The sequence below is a fragment of the Ornithorhynchus anatinus genome, chromosome 12, assembly GCF_004115215.2.
Source record: "Ornithorhynchus anatinus isolate Pmale09 chromosome 12, mOrnAna1.pri.v4, whole genome shotgun sequence".
Lineage (NCBI taxonomy): Eukaryota > Metazoa > Chordata > Mammalia > Monotremata > Ornithorhynchidae > Ornithorhynchus > Ornithorhynchus anatinus.
The window spans coordinates 54543664-54560242 of NC_041739.1; the positions used below are offsets into that span (position 1 = coordinate 54543664).

Genomic DNA, 16579 nt, shown 5'->3' on the forward strand with positions numbered 1-16579 from the left:
TTTGGCTTTTGCAGCTCTGCCCCCCGGGGGACAAGAAGAAGCATCTTCCAGTCCCCACCTCAGCAATGTTGCAGAGAGGTCATGGGGGGAAGAAGTTCATCCTAACTGGTAACTCAGGGGAGAAGAGGGGCTATGCTGAGCGCAGAGAGAGGCTGCAGTGGCCGGCCACACTTATCTGCAGGGCAGAACTAATGAGAACAAGGACAGCTTTGCTCTCTGCCGGACTTTACCCTCTCTCTCTGTCTCTCTGCCATGAAGTGAAACTGGGCGGGATTTGCTTTGCTCGATGCCGACAGCCAATTGTGAAAGACCTAAACTAAACCCTACCCTGCGGAAGTGCAAATCGGTTTCTTCGACTCTATTGTCTCTCCCTGGAAGAGAACGGAGCTGTCTCCAAGCCGACAGTAATTGTCGTGTGACTGTTTCTGGGAAGCAAACGCCAGATTTCTTTTGTTTTGTTTTGTTTAGCTGGACCCCGGGATAAGACCCCCACACCTCATCTGCAACGGAAACAATGAACATTATTCTGGAGTTTGTTCTGTTGCTGCCCTTACTCTTGTTCTCCACCTTGGAGTCTTTCATCAAGCTCTTCATCCCTAAGAAGAGAAAATCTGTCAAAGGAGAGACTGTATTGATCACTGGAGCCGGACATGGGATTGGAAGACTCACCGCCTTGGAATTTGCCAAACTAAAGAGCCAACTGGTTCTCTGGGATATAAATAAGGTAATGGTGATCCTCTATATTGTATAGCCCAGTGCCATCAGTGGACAGCAGGACCAAGACATATGTCAGCCCTCCTTCCTAACATTTTGGCTAGGCAGGGAGGAGGACAGGGTTGTTATTTATATTTTAACAGGACGGGGATTGATGTAAGGAGCTGTTCGAAGTGGAATTCATCTGCTGTGTGGCCCTGGGCAAGTCACTTCACTTCTCTGAGCCGCAGTTACCTCATCTGTAAAATGGGGATTGAGGCTGTGAGCTCCACGTGGGACAGGGACTGTGTCAAACCCGATTTGCTTGTATCCACTGTAGCACTTGGTATAGTGCCTGGCACACAGTAAGCGCTTAACAAAAGGCACAATTATAAGCAGCATGGCTCAGTGGAAAGAGCCTGGGCTTCGGAATCAGAGGTCATGAGTTCGACTCCCGGCTCTGCCACTTGTCAGCTGTGTGGCTGTGGGCAAGTCACTTCACTTCTCTGTGCCTCAGATACCTCATCTGTAAAATGGGGATTAACTGTGAGCCTCACGTGGAACAACCTGATTACCCTGTATCTACCCCAGCGCTTAGAACAGTGCTCTGCACATAGTAAGCGCTTAACAAATACCAACATTATTATTATTATCTAGCACTAGAGTCCAGGACACAAAGAATCAGGTTTACCTTCCTATAGATACTATGTCCTGGTTTCAGGAGGGTTTCTTCCCAATTTCCCTTATCTATTTCTTGTCCCTATTCCCCCGCTGTCCCAGGTAAATGTAATTGATTGATTGATTGGATTAATTGATTAGAGAGCTGAGGTAAAGCCTAAGGGCAAGTGAACTGCCCCCTTCTTTCACCCCTCATGATCCCGAAGGGCAAGAAAGGCTGGAAGAGGCAGTTCAACAACTCTGCAGGAGTTTAGATGACTTTTTGTATGTTAACGACCATTTGATAAGGTGTTTCCCTACCCCCTCCAGCAACTTCAAAAAGGTATGTGGTGAGATTGCAGAGGATAAAAGTGGTGATGCCTTATTATAAATCCTGGTTTGTTTATACTGAGCAGCCATTAGTTTAGAGCACTGCATTTATTGGGAGACATTAGGAAAATCAAAACCTCTCAGTCATATTTATGATTGTTTACTGTGTGCAGTAAGACCTTGGGAGAGTACAGTATAACAGAGTTAGTAGATGGGTTCCCTGCTCACAGGGAGTTTCATCTAGAGGGGGACATAGAGAAAAAACAGTAGAAGCTTGTAGTAGGTGACAGGACAGATTCACAAGAGTCCCTATGAACATAAATGATAAACTCTGGACCAATTAAACGTAGTGATGGGAAATGATAAACTCTGGACCAATTATTCCTAGTAACCAAAGACCAGGTGAAGTTAGTTTGGGAAGGATGAATAGAGGAGACAAATATTGACCAGAAGGGAGAGATGTGGTTAGTAATGAATCAGTCAATAGCATTTATGAGGACTTACTACTACTAATAATAATTGTGGTACTTGTTACATACTTAGAATGTTCCAGGCACTGTTCTAAGCACTGGGGTAGATACAAGTGCATCAGGTTGGACCCAGTTCCTGTTCCACATGGGGCTTACCGTCTTAATCCTCATTTTACAAATGAGGTAACTGAAGCACAAAGAAGTGAAGTAATAATAATATATTTATTAAGCACTTACTATGTGCCAGGCACTGTACTAAGCACAGGGTTAGTACAAACAATAGGGTTGGACGCAGTCCCTTTTCCACATGGAGTTCCCCATTTTACAGATGAGATAACTGAGGCACTAAGAAGTCAAATGACTTACCCAAGGTCACACAGCAGACAAGGCAGAGTCAGGATTAGAACCCAAGTCCTTCTGACTCCCACACCCATGCTCTATCCACTAGGCAACACTACTTCTCAAGTGCTTGAGAGAATGCAACAGAGTTAGTAGATACGACTCCTGCCCTCAAGAAGCTTACGGTTGAATCAGGGAGCTGGGCAAGAGAGTGAATGGTATTCCAGAAGGAAGCTTGGCATATTCGAGGGCTCCGAAGCAGGAAAGTGATGTTCAGAAGGCATGATATGCAGGAGGCCTTGGTTGATCACATGTCCTGCAGTTTTATGGAACATCCTGCTGGTCCATGCTTGTAGTCAGTAAATCAGTTAGTGGTATTTACTGAGCACTTACTGTGAGCAGAGCACTGTACTAAGCACTTGACAGAGTAACCCCTTCTCCTTTTTCTGTAAGTTGCCCTGGCACAACTGCCTATGCCCCTTCTTTGCCCTATAGATGAAAAATAATTATGGTATGTGTTAATGTGCCAGGCACTGTTCTAAGCACTGGGGGAGATACAAGCCAATGAGATTGGACACAGTCCCTGTCCCACATGGGACTCACAGTCCTAATCATCATTTTACAGGTGAGGTACCTGAGGCCCAGAGAAGAGAAGTGACTTGGCCAAGATCACACATCAGACAAGTGGCAGAATCAGGATTAGAACCCATGACCTTCTGACTCCCAGGCCAGTGCCGTATCCAGTCGGCCTTACTGCTTCTGTAAGATTCCTTACAACCTGATCCCCTGGAAACTCCAAAGACAGGGGTAGGAAAGGACTGGGCCAGGTGGACTAATTCTGTTCTGGGCCCATCCCAACTCTGCAGTCTCTGGAGTCCGGAACCCGGGAAGGAGGATAACTTGACTCTCCTCTGGATCCCATATTCCCCTGGGGCTGAACCTTGTAAGCACTTTGATACCTACCCATCTCTGTCCCACAGCACTTGTGTTCATATCCCTATACCCTGCCAATTCCCTTATCTGTAATTTATTTTAATATATGTCTCCACTTCTAGACTGTAAGCTCCTTATGGTCAGGGATCGGGTCTACCAACTCTATTTTTTTATGGTATTTAAGTGCTTTCAATGTGCCAAGCACTCTTCTAAGCGCTGAGGTAGATAAAAGATAATCAGGTTAGGCATAGTCCCTGTCCCACATAGAGCTTACAGTCTAAGTCATAGGGAGGAGGATTTAATTCCCATGTTATAGATGTGGTAACTGAGGCACAGAGAAATTAAGTGACTTCCTCTAGGTCACACAGCAGACAAGTGTTAGACCTGGGATTAGAACCCAGGTCCGCTGACTCTCAGGCTTGTGCTCTTTCCACTAGGTCACGACACTTCTCTGTTGTACTGTAGCTTACAGTACAATGCAATTCAACACAACCTTATCGTATTATACTTTCCCAAAGACTTATTCATTCAATTGTATTTATTGAGTGCTTACTGTGTGCAGAGCACTGTACTAAGCGCTTGGAATGTACAATTCAGCAACAGATAGAGACAATCGCTGCCCAACAACGGGCTCACAGTCTAAACGGAGGAGACAGTCAACAAAACAACTAGTAGTCAGGCATCAAAGAAGATTTCCAAAGAAATAGTCATCATACAGAACTGGAAAAAGGAGGGAGAAGTTGGATTAAATAAATCATTTGGGGACTCATCCTCTTCAAAACATCCGGTAACTGCAGCTTCGCCTCCCTGCATGATTTTGGTTTCCCCAAGGAAACTGAGCAAACTGCCTTTCTTACCGGCCACTCAGGGCTCCTGCCCCAAGCACACTCTGGGTGCCAGCTGTGCTGCCTCCCCAGGAACCATTGCCCACTCCCCAGTGCACCATCGATGAGACCCCCTCCCCACCCACCTGTTGGGAAAGAGACAGTACTTGCAATAGCCTCAGAAAAGCTAATGGCTATTGTTGCCTTCTCTGTGGACTCCGAATCAGGATGAACCTGAAATTCTGCTCCTCTAGTCACTGCTACCTACTGACTTTAGTTTTTATTTCATGTGTTGTATATTTGTCCTCGTTCCTTATGCTGGTTAAATATTTTGTTGTCTCATTTGCTCCCGATGTGCCTGTCTCCAGTTCTCTCCTCAATCTATGTTCACAGACTGTAGGCCCCTAAGGGACAGGGTTCCTGTCTAATTCCCATTTGTGTACTCTTTCCCAGTACTTAGTACAGTGTCTGCACCGTAAGCACTTAATAATATCGGTTATGACTAGTACCACTACTACTAATAATGATGGTATTTAAGTGCTTACTCTGTGCCAAGCACTATTCTAAGTGCTGAAAATGATGGTATTTGTTAAGTGCTTACTATGTGCCAAGCACTGTTCTAAGCACTGGGGTAGATACAAGGTAATCAGGTTGTCTCATGTGGGGCTCACAGTCTTAATCCCCATTTTGCAGATGAGGTAACTGAGGCACAGAGAAGTGAAGTGACTTGCCCAGAGTCACACAGCTAAGTGGCAGAGCCCGAATTAGAACCCATGACCTCTGACTCCCTGAAAACAAGACTAACAGAAACCAAGAAAACTAGGAAGACTTGGAGTGGCCATTAAGTTACGGAAGATGACAAGGGAAAATATTTTACCCTTACATTGTAAGCTCCTCGAGGGCAAGAGTCCAGAAAATCTAGAATGCATAGAGTTAAACCCATTTACATCTATCTGTTAAATCAACCTGAATCACACATTGGCCAAATTTCAACTTCATGTAAATGGAAATCGGCTCTAAAGATAAAATTTAAAACGATCGTAGTTTTAACTTTCATTTCCCTGTTTTTTCTCTGCTCCATCGTAGCACAGTATTGAGGAAACAGCCACAGAATGCAAACAACTTGGAGCCGTCGTACATTCCTATGTGGTGGACTGCAGTAACCGAGATGTTATTTACAGTTCAGCACAGAAGGTGACCGTTGAGACTGTATATATATGCTGTTCTCATGCATGTGCCTCTCTGCAGCTTGTTGTCTTTGTGTGTGACACCGCTGCTGCTGTTGGGTTTTTTGGGGGTATTTGTTTACCACTTACTATATGCCAAGTAGCACATAGTAGCTGGGGTAGATACACACTAATCAGGTTGGAGGCAGTCCCTGAGCCACACAGGGCTCACATTCTTTACATCCATTTTACAGATGAGGTAACTGAGCAATAGTGAAGTTGAATGACTTGCTCAAGGTCACACAGCAGACATGTCCAGAATTTTCCTTGTGTAAAAATGTAGCTGAACAAATCTGTTGAACTGTTGTCCTTTCTACCGTGAGGGCACATGTACTTTGTCCTGCAGTGGTTTGGCTGCTGTTAGCCAGGCTTGCTGTTCACAGATATGCCTCAGCCTCCCAAGCAATGCTCTCAGTTGCTGCTTAGCCATTTGATCTTAGAGCTAAACAATGCTCCTTTCCTGGGAAACATATCCAGCTTCTCAACTTCCTCATTCCTGAAAAGGTGATTGGGTAGGTGTGAATTCCATGAAGGAAAAGGTTTTTTTTCTCCATGAATGTTCTTTCTCATTTGTTTTTTTTTTCCTGTGGGGAAAAAGGGTTCAGAAATTCTCATTAAGCCAAGCCTCTGATTGGGTCTTCAAGGGTCAGAGTTTCAAACTAAGGAAGGTATCACAATGCAAATTTATTGAGGACTAAAAATGATTCAGGAGATAACCCATCCACCCGCTCATCCACTACTAACAGAGGCATATTGCCCTTCCTTCAGGCTATCCATCCCCTCCACTTCCACCCACTATCACACCAGTCTATTCTAGCTCACCAAATCTTTGTTCTTGCCTTCTGGCTGCTTTCCTCACCTTTCTCCATACCGTCTCCCTCTCCCTTTCCTTTCATTATTCTCAAGGCCCACCCTCCTTTTCTTGGTAGCCTCTTCTTCTGGCATTTCCCGTTGCCCCATACCTTCTTCTTTTTGCTCCTTCCTCCTTGTCAACGCTTCTTCTACTTTCCCTTTTTTATTTTTTTTTACTCTTTTGCCTATCTCCCCCCATGTGTATTTCTCCTCCCCGCCCCTTTCCTCCCTCAGTTTTCTTCATCCTTTTCTGGGGACTTGGCCACTGCCAACTCCTGCTGCCTGAGGTAACCTTTCCCCTGATGTCAGTGGCCCCAGTTCCTGCATCTCTCTTTGAGGAGAGAAGAACTTCTGTTTTAAGTTGTGGTTTTTAGTCTGCTGATGCCAGAAAGGGGGGTCTAGCTGCTGAAAGGGCACCGTGTAGGTCATCAGAGAGCAGCTTCCCTTTCAGTAGGCTGAGGGGGCAGGCCAACAGAATGAATGGTGTTGCTGGTGATGTCACCCTCCAACAGTCCCTTTGAGAAAACACCTGCCTTTTCTTCCCACTGTTCTCGTCCGTTTACTCTGGGGAACGACACTCAGTTCCATCTCAAAGGTTCCTTAAACAAGTTACCCTTAAAAACCATGCCGAATTTAATGAGGCCTGCTTTTTTAGGCCATCCAGAATAGAATTGCCATAATTTCAACTATTAAAATGGCATTCTTTTAACTTCCCAGTACACACAGAACTTTTGATGGAGCTGAGAAGACAGCAGACAACATCTTTGACTACTATTCAAACCAGGCCATTGCCTACAGTTATAATCAATCAGTGATATTTATTGAGCACTTACTGTGCATAGAGCACAGTACTAAGTGCTTGAGAAGTACAATACAACAGAGTTGGCAGATGCAGTCCTTGCCCACAAGAAAGTTACAGACTACAGGGGGTGTTAAAAGGTGTTGACTTTGGTCGCTACCATGTGGAAGCACAAAAGTGTTAATGATGATGATGGCATTTGTTAAGTGCTTACTACGTGCAAAGCACTGTTCTAAGCACTGGGGAGGATACAAGATGATCAGTTGTCCCACATGGGGCTCACAGTCTTAATGCCCTTTTACAGATGAGGTAACTGAGGCACAGAGAAGTTAAGTGACTTGCCCAAAATCATACAGCTGATAAGTGCCAGAGCTGGGATTAGAACCCATGACCTCTGACTCCCAAGACCGTGCTGTTTCCACTAAGCCACGATCAAGATGAAAGTAGCAATATCAGCGTGGCGCAGTGGAAAGAGCATGGGCTTTGGAGTCAGGGCTCATGAGTTCGAATCCCAGCTCTGCCATTTGTCAGCTGGGTGACTGTGGGCAAGTCACTTAACTTCTCTGTGCCTCAGTTCCCTCATCTGTAAAATGGGGATTAAGACTGTGAGCCCCAAGTGGGACAACCTGATTCCCCTGTGTTTACCCCAGCGCTTAGAACAGTGCTCTGCACATAGTAAGCGCTTAACAAATACCAACATTATTATTATTATTATTATTAATATCAAAAAATTACAGGAAAAAAAATCCTATCCATTTGACAGAGTGCATCCAGATAGGAAAAGCCCCAAATAAGAAAGAGATAGCCCACTGTATCTTAGTGTCACACCAGGTAGGGGAACTTGCTTCTTCAGTGAAAGCTGGGGGCTCTGATCTTGAAGAACCCCACAGTAATAAAAACTCATCATACATAACACTTCAATCTGACACACAATCAGTTGTTTCTTTCAGCATCACATCCCATTCTATCCAGGTAGAAGTGCTATCCAGGTAGAGTGTTCCCTCATTTTCCAGCAGCATTTCATCTAAAACACAGAGTGAAAATGTGGGAGGCCTGAATGTATTGGTTTGATCACTATTGCCTCTAGGCTGGTGCTTTTAAAAGCTTTAAAAAAACTCACTGCATTCGAAAGTAGACACTGTATTGCAACAGGGCATACAACATCATTTCACTTCTTTAATAGGGAATTTCTTCTCTTCCTGAATTTTTAAAGGTGAAAGCAGAAGTTGGGGATGTCAGCATCTTGGTGAATAATGCTGGTGTAGTCTACACATCAGATTTGTTTGCCACTCAAGACCCTCAGATCCAAAAGACCTTTGAAGTCAATGTCCTGGCTCATTTCTGGGTAAGTGATTTGTTTTACATAAGCAATTCAGTTCAGTCAGCTTAATGTAACTTTATAGCCTCCCTGAAGAAAAGATTTTAGCAAATGTCAATATCAACTCTACAGTTTTGTTGTAATCCAGGATAAGCGATGCATTCACGCTATTCCCATTAGAAGGAAATGTCCTCCGTCTTTCCTAAAAAAAGAACCAGTCAACATATTTGTTCCCATAAGGATATGAGTTTGAATGCATTTTACAGCTGGAAAATATCAGATCACCAACCATTTGGCAACTTACAATAGGCCAAAGTTGCTCATGAATCATCCTGAATGTGACTATAAACAGAAAACAACACAGCACTAGAATAAATAGACTATAGGAACCATGAAGTAATTCTAATCACTTTTGGGTCCCTCACTGCTACGGCCAGTTATTGGCCACCCCCAATTTAGGAGAACTTGGAGAGGAGGGAGTTCCTAGAAGATGGCCTGAAATAATTAAAAGACTAGGAAATGAGTCCTGCATGAAAAGATTAAAGGAGCTGAAATTATTTGTTGGAGGGAGAAAGATGAGATGCCCTTTGAAGGAGGATGGGAACCAGCTGTTCTCCAATGGCATTGAAGACAAAATAAAAGGAAGTTGCCTAAAGTTGCAGCCTGAGGGATTTAGGTTAGCCCTATGGAGGAACCTCCAATCAGTAAGGATTAATGAACAGATTAGTGGATGATAAAAAGAGATTGGAAAACATTCACCAACAAGCTCAGAAGTGAGTTAGAAGGGGTCCAACCTAGAGGCAGAAGGAGGACTTCAATAGGTCCCCATAGGCCTTCTCTGAATCTTTGAAACGTTCTGGCAAGTGAACCAGAAGGAATCCCTGGATCTCTCCCTCTCCGACTTTCACGCTAGGCTTCATTGTGACCTGTGATCCTTCAGCCATTCTGCTTTCCCCGTAAGCCACACGTGCAACTTGAGGATTCAGGGAAACAATCCAGGTAGCAACCCCAGGATAATTTTCCTTGACTTCAATTGTATCGGCCCTGGAAGGAGAGGTGCATATAAGAAGAATCTTCTGTAATAATAATAACAATAATAATAATTGTGGTATTTGTTAATTGCTTTCTATGTGCCAGGCACTGTACTAAGCACTGGGGTGGATACAAACAAATTGAGTTGGACACAGTCCCTGTCCCACTTGGGGGTCACAGTCTTAATCTCCATTTTACAGATGAGGTAACAGGCACAGAGAAGGTAAATAACTTGCCCAAGGTCACACAGCTGACACGTGGCAGAGCTGGGATTAGAACTCAGGTCCTTCTGCCTCCCAAGCCCATGCTCTATCCACTAGACTATGCTGTACAGGACTCTGCCAAGATGTAGTCTGTAATTTCTTTTTATTTTTGATTTATTCTAAAAAATAGTCTTTGTATAAACTTGTTAGGGCAATCCAGTTACTTTCACATTAAATGCTTCACATTTACTGAGTTATTCCTGATAACTCAGAATGGTGATTTTAACCAATGTATTAGTCTAATTAAACCTAATAAGGTATTGAGCCCTCTAGGTGATTTTTTTAAGGGTCACATGAAAAGAAAAGGCTGCTTGGTGAAATGAAAAGAGCGTGAGTTTGGGAATTAGGAGACTGGCTTGCTGTGTGGCCTTGGGTCAGTCACAACATCTCTGGACTTCAGTTTCTTCATCTGTAAAATGGGGTTAGTAATACCTGGGTCTCCCTCCCTCATAAGGCTGTTTGTGAGGATGAAATGAGATAACTGATGTGAAAGTGCTTTGGAAAAAAAAAGCACTGTACCAATACAAGATATTATTATTACCATTATTATTGGCATTGACAGCTCTTGTATGTAGTTTTTCCGTATGTACATTTGACCCAGGGTTTTCATCCCAGTGTAGTCATGCTACAAAACAAACTTGGTTTTCCCATTTAACCAGCAGTGTTCTGAATGGAAATGATTACTGACCTCTCTCTCTCTCGCTTGCTCTCTTACTCTTTCTCTAATAATGACTTCAAGACTACCAAAGCATTTCTCCCTGCAATGATGAAGAAAAATCATGGCCATATTGTCACAGTGGCTTCTGCAGCAGGTCACACCACCGTGCCTTTCTTACTGGCTTATTGGTATGTACTTCATGTTTCCTTTTTTTAATTCATTTTTCCTTTCAATTTACCTTCTATTTTTCCTTCTTAATCTTAAAGTTATGCCATTACCACAGAAGCCCAAACCCAGTCCCTCCAAGTGATGGCTATGGAATCCGTTGGCAATGCATACTGTAGTCCCACACTATATTTCACTGAGGAGACAATAGAAGTGATATTTGAAAGGAGAATAATCCAAATGTACTTGAACTAGATTGAGGTTCTGGAAGATCACTTTCCAGGGGAGCTTGAACCAAGCAAAGCAAGTAAGGTCTACCACAGATCCCCAAACCCTGTATGGTTCCATGGACATTCTTAGCCCTATCCTTAGTGTCGGTCAAGAGAATGGTGACGTGGGCATCTTGGTGGACATGATGAACCTAGAGGCAGATACCTGATTTAACAGGGGAAAACATAGAAGCTAATGAACCCAAAGTGCTCAGGACTCTTATTTTGATCCCAGGAAAGCTATTTAATTCAGTTAATCATTCAACTCATTCAATGAGTGCTTACTGTGTGTAGAGCGCTTGGGAGAGTACAGTACAGTGAAGTTGGTAGACATGATCCCTGCCCCTCAGGAACTTGCAGTCTAGTGGGAGAGATGGATATTCAAATCAATTCCAGATAGGCTAAATGGCATGAATACAGTTAGGTAGGTAAAAACTGTGGGGCTGGGGTTGGGTGAGTAGCAAAATGCATAAAGGGTACATTCCCAAGAGCATAGGCAATACAGAGGGGAAGGTGAATAGGTTGGGAAAATGAAAGCTTAGTGAGGGAAGGCCTCTTGGAGGAGTTAGGATTTTAGTAGGGTTTTGAAGATGGAGAGAATGGTGATATGAAAGGGGAGGGAGTTCCAGGACAGAGGGATGATATAGGCAAAGAGTGGGTGGTGGGGCAGATGAGATTGAGGTATCACTCCATCGAGGTACAGTGAGTAAGTTGGCCTCAGGGGAGCGAAGTGTGCATATGATATAAGAATGGGGAGTCAGAAGGAAGGATGAGAGCGGAACTGCCAAAACCTGCTACTTGGCATTTGTGGGAAATTCATGGAGCATATCCCTTCATGACAAATGATGAGCAATAGCAAGACCCAAAAGAACGGTGCAGTGAATGACTCCTCATGCCTACAGCGTTGTTTGAGTACAAAGCAGCGTGGCTCAGTGGAAAGAGCACGGGCTTTGGAGTCAGAGGTCATGGGTTCGAATCCCCGCTCGGCCACTTGTCAGCTGTGTGACTTTGGGCAAGTCACTTAACTTCTCGGTGCCTCAGTTACCTCATCTGTAAAATGGGGATTAAGACTGTGAGCCCCACGTGGGACAATCTGATTCCCCTGTGTCTACCCCAGCGCTTAGAACAGTGCTCGGCACCTAGTAAGCGCTTAACAAATACCAACATTATTAAAGCGGCACCATAACTGGAAACGCTTGGATCCCCACTGAGCCAACAAGTGAATTTTAAGCCTTTGACCGTAAGCTCATTGTGGACAGGGAATGTGTCTGTTTATTGCTATACTGTACTCTCCCAAGCACTCAATGAATATAATTGACTGACTGATTTTCCATGTATCTTGCAATTCAATCATCGAGTAGCCCAGACCTTACCCATGGTCTTTACTTTGAGATATTTTTGGTGATAGATTTTTGTTTGTGCTTCAACTTCATCTCAGGATTGTACTTGTTTTTGCTTGAGTTACCTTAAGTTGCTAGGTTTTCAATGATTTGACACTCACTTGTTCAAAATGACAGTCTGGATTTATCATTTCATCAGACCAGAGCCATGGAAATTTGACCTGAACCACATAGGCCGAAACTGGACACATATCTGAGAAACACCATGACTCAGAGTCAGTCAGAAGCAGTGTTGACATTCTAATTGGGTCAAATCACCAGTAATACTCTTGAGCCACTAACTGGTACTTTCAGTTCATCAATAGGACAATGGTTTCTGAGTGTTCAGCATCCAAACAAACTGAAGAAACTGTAAAATAGAAAGTAGATTAGAAAAGACCTCTCTCCCCTTCCTTCCAAATCCAGGGAGTTGTCTTTTTGGAGTTATTATTAATTTTTTTGCTATTGCATCATGGGAAAGCACACAGTTAAGTTTCTGTAGACTAAAAGAATTTCTTCTTTGTTGACAGAGTAGCTCTCAGCCAGTTTACCTTAGCTTCCAGAACATTTTACCTTGATAGAAGCATTTCTGTGTCACATCATCAGCTGTTCCCAACTATGTGAGGAAATTAGGCAGTCATTAGGGTCACCAATCTCTGTTAACAGTAATTCAGTCCCAAAATGTTGCCAGTGCTGCAGCATTGTAGCTTGATCATGGTCTGTGATGTAGAAAATCATTTTGAAATTTGTTGTTTGCCAGTCAATCATATTTATTGAGTGTTTACTGTGTGTAGAGCACACACTTTGAGAGAGAACACTGTAACAGACACATTTCCTGCACATGACGAACGTACTCTTTCCCTTTAATTAATGGATCCAAGAGTCACAGTTAAACACATTCCCAGGCATGGATTAGGGAGAGGGTGACTCCCTCTGAAAAGCTGGATATCTGAAGAAAGTGCTGGAATTCTTCCAATTCTGCTCAGCAACATCTTCCTCTTTTCCCAGAGCTTCTTGTATTTCAATTGGTTCCCAGCTGGGGAACAGCTGGAGACCCTCTTGATTTACAGCCACATCCACAATTTATAAGCTTTGAAAGCTATCAGTGTGGGAAGCACCGGGGTGTTTGGATAATAGACCCAGGATTATTTCCTAATTAAGAAAGTTGATTTGAAGCCTGAACTCACAATAAACTCATAGACACTATCCAAACAGAAAATCAATGTCATTATTAGAATGTATAAAAGACTCTTAATTGTTAGCTTTCCCATCTTGTGAAATTTAAAGCATTCTCCCCAAAAAAGAAAATTCTCTTAGCAGCATTTAGAGTGTTGGTTTGATCTTCAATGTATTTCCATCCTCTTTGATGAGTGAAGACTTCTCAAGCAATTTGGTATTTCAAAAACTCAATTTTGTTTCCAGAACCTGCAAAGCTATTCTGTTTGCTGCCTACATGCTGACTTGCTTGACAACAGAAGACATTCTTGCCCAGAATTACAATTATAGTAATGAGTGGGTGTGTCAAAAATATTTGTATATTTTTTCTTGAGTACTGGAAGTAAGTTACAAAATGTTTGGTTCTTAGAGGCTTGTCCAATGCTTTGATGCGTAACATGTCATTTTAAATGGCAGATTTGCCGTTGATGACACTAAACTTTATAGGAAATGTAAAAGCTCCTTTTGATCATAAGAAATTGAAACCTGCAAATTAAGGTCTTCCTTCTTTGATAAGTAATATCATAGTTAATGATATCGTTGTGGGCAGGAAATATGTCTGCTCAACTCTGTCGTATCATACTCTCCCATGTGCTAAGTACAATGAACTCTCCCAAGTGCTTAATAAATATCATTGATTACTTGATTGATCAATTGACAAGAGGACCACTCTCTCACCTAAATCAGTTTGGATCTCTCTTTTTTCCTTTCAGTTCAAGCAAGTTTGCTGCCGTTGGGTTTCACAAAGCACTGACACTAGAAATTGCTGCCCTAGGAAAAAACGGGATCAAAACATCTTGCCTCTGTCCTAACTTCATAAATACAGGCTTTATCAAAAACCCAAGCACCAGGTAAGGAGTGCATGCCCTGTCCTCCAGAGAGAAACAAAGAACCTTTGGTTGCTGTGAATGTGTCTGGGATTTTCCCTTGTACTTGAATTCCAAACTTTCCAGCACTGTGCCTGACCCTGAGGTGATTGTCTTTTAACTTTCATACTTTAATTGATTGATTTATTGATTATCCCAGGGCTCAGTACCATACTTTACACATTGTGTGGGCTTGATAAATACCATTTTTCACCATCTCTGTGGTCCTCTCCCATCCATAATGTGATAATATCATGTGACTGGGAGAATTTAGGGCCTGTTTGCAAGACTGCCTCTTCCAGGTTGGTTAAAATGCTTCTCAAGTAGAAGCAAAATATGATGGGTACACCCAATGGGCTCTCCTGGAAAGCAAGCAGAGTATTCAAGGAGGGGGACATCTCAGTATCAGTCCTCTTGGGTGGGCCCCAACATTTGTGTATTCTTGCAACTTGTGGATTCCTTCTGCAACCCAACCCACACACTTCGCTCCTCTAATGCCAGCCTACTCATTGTAATTCAGTCTGGTCTATCTTGATGCCGACCTCTTGCCCACGTTTTGCCTCCAGCCTGAAACACCCTCCCTCTTCATATACGACAGAAAATTACTCTCCTCACATTCAAAACCTTAATCAAGCCCCTTGTCCTCACAGATGCCTTCCCTGACTAAGTCCTCATTTCCTTTTTCCCACTCCCTTCTGCATCACCCTGATTTGCTCCCTTTATTCACTGCCTTTCCTCAGTCCCAGAGCACTTACATGCACATCCATAATTTATTGATTTCTAGTAATGCCTGTCACCCCCTCAAGGCTGTGAGCTCGTTGTGGACAGAAGTTGTGTCTGTTACATTGTTACATTGTACTATCTCACTTGCTAATTACAGTGCTCTGCACACAGAAAGCTCTCCATAAATGCGATCAATTAATTGATTGATTATGCCTCAGGCTACCTACATGTAAAACACTGCTGGTCTAATAATCAGTCAATCAAACAAACACTGTGGGCAAAAGACATTACTAAGTGCCTGGGAGAGTACAGTACAACCAAGTTTTAGATATGTTCCCTGTCCATAATAATCATATTATTATTCACGTCTCACTCTTATAGTATATTAAACTCTAGCATTTGATGAATACCAGCAGGCTGCCATTTTGGACAGATAAAATTTTTGAATTTCTTTGCTCACATTTTTTGTCCAAAAGTGGACTAAATGGATTTAAAAGTTATTAGTTTATCATGAAACAACCAAGAGTTCCCTCTTATGGCCATATTGTAGTAATGCAGTCTCCAGTATTTCCCCTCTCCGCTGTCCCAGAAATCTGGCTTGATTCCAACCGTTCCTGGATCTGAACCCAGAGGACTGGAGGAGCACTCCACTAGGAAGTGCATCAGTCGGTCAGTCATTTTATTTAGAGCTTACTGTGTGCAGAGCACTGTACTAAGAGCTTGGGAGAGTACAGTATAGCAATATAACCGACACATTCCCTGCCCACAACAAGCTTACAGTCTAGAGGGGGAGATAGACATTAATATGAATAAATTAAATTACAGATATGGATATAAGAGCTGTGGGTCAGGGAGGGGAGATGAATAAAGGGAACAAGTCAGGGTGACGCTTAAGGGAGTGGGAGAAGAGGAGAAGAGGGCTTAGTCAGGGAAGACCTCTTCGATGACATGGGCTTTTAATAAGGCTTTGAAGGTGGGGAGAGTAATTTTCTGTTGGATATGAAGAGGGAGGGTGTTCCAGGCCAAAGGCAGGACATGGACGAGACAAGGGCGTGATAGAACGAGATTGAGGAACAGTGAGAAGGTTGGCATTAAAGGAGCCAAGTGTGTGGGTTGTGTTGTAGTAGGAGAGTTGCAAGGTGAGGTGGGAGGGGACAAGGTAAATGAGAGCATCCTACCCCAAGTCTTCACTGATTCACCTACCCCATTCTTCAAGGCAGAATGGTGGTTCCAAGCGTGGCCCATAACCAAATCAGAATCAGATAGGCAGGTGGGCCAGGTGAGGGGTTTGCCACAACTAGGTTTTCTTTCAGAGTTAATTTCATTTCCCTGATTAAAGCACACATCAGGCATGGGATGCTTCTTTATCCATTGACATTACAGTGGAAATATAACAAATTAACCCACTGATCTACTTGGTAGAATGTCATGCGTTTTCAGTGGCAAACTCAAGAGGCTTTTTGCTTAATTAGCTATCTGGCATGGAGGAGGAAGCCTAAGTTAAAAAGCTGACTCTGATAGCTAGTAGATGTTAATGAAAAACTACTGAGTGTAATGATGATTTGTTA

At 43.1% G+C, this 16579-nt stretch overlaps 1 protein-coding gene across 5 annotated transcripts in view; it reads left to right on the forward strand.

Annotated features, from left to right (window-relative positions):
* Positions 1 to 205: 205 nt before the first annotated feature.
* LOC100085529 (estradiol 17-beta-dehydrogenase 11-like) overlaps positions 206 to 16579 on the forward strand; it is a 50152-nt gene continuing 33778 nt past the window's right edge. The window contains exons 1-5 of one of the 5 annotated variants that reach the window (XM_029077123.2): positions 323 to 724; positions 5333 to 5440; positions 8337 to 8468; positions 10476 to 10582; positions 14136 to 14273. In XM_029077123.2, the coding sequence (XP_028932956.1) occupies positions 515 to 724; positions 5333 to 5440; positions 8337 to 8468; positions 10476 to 10582; positions 14136 to 14273 (695 nt within the window). In that variant the 5' untranslated portion in view covers positions 323 to 514. Of the gene's footprint in view, positions 725 to 5332; positions 5441 to 8336; positions 8469 to 10475; positions 10583 to 14135; positions 14274 to 16579 lie in introns of all 5 variants that reach the window. The other 4 variants (XM_029077124.2, XM_001509820.6, XM_029077125.2 and 1 more) reach the window with 4 other exon arrangements.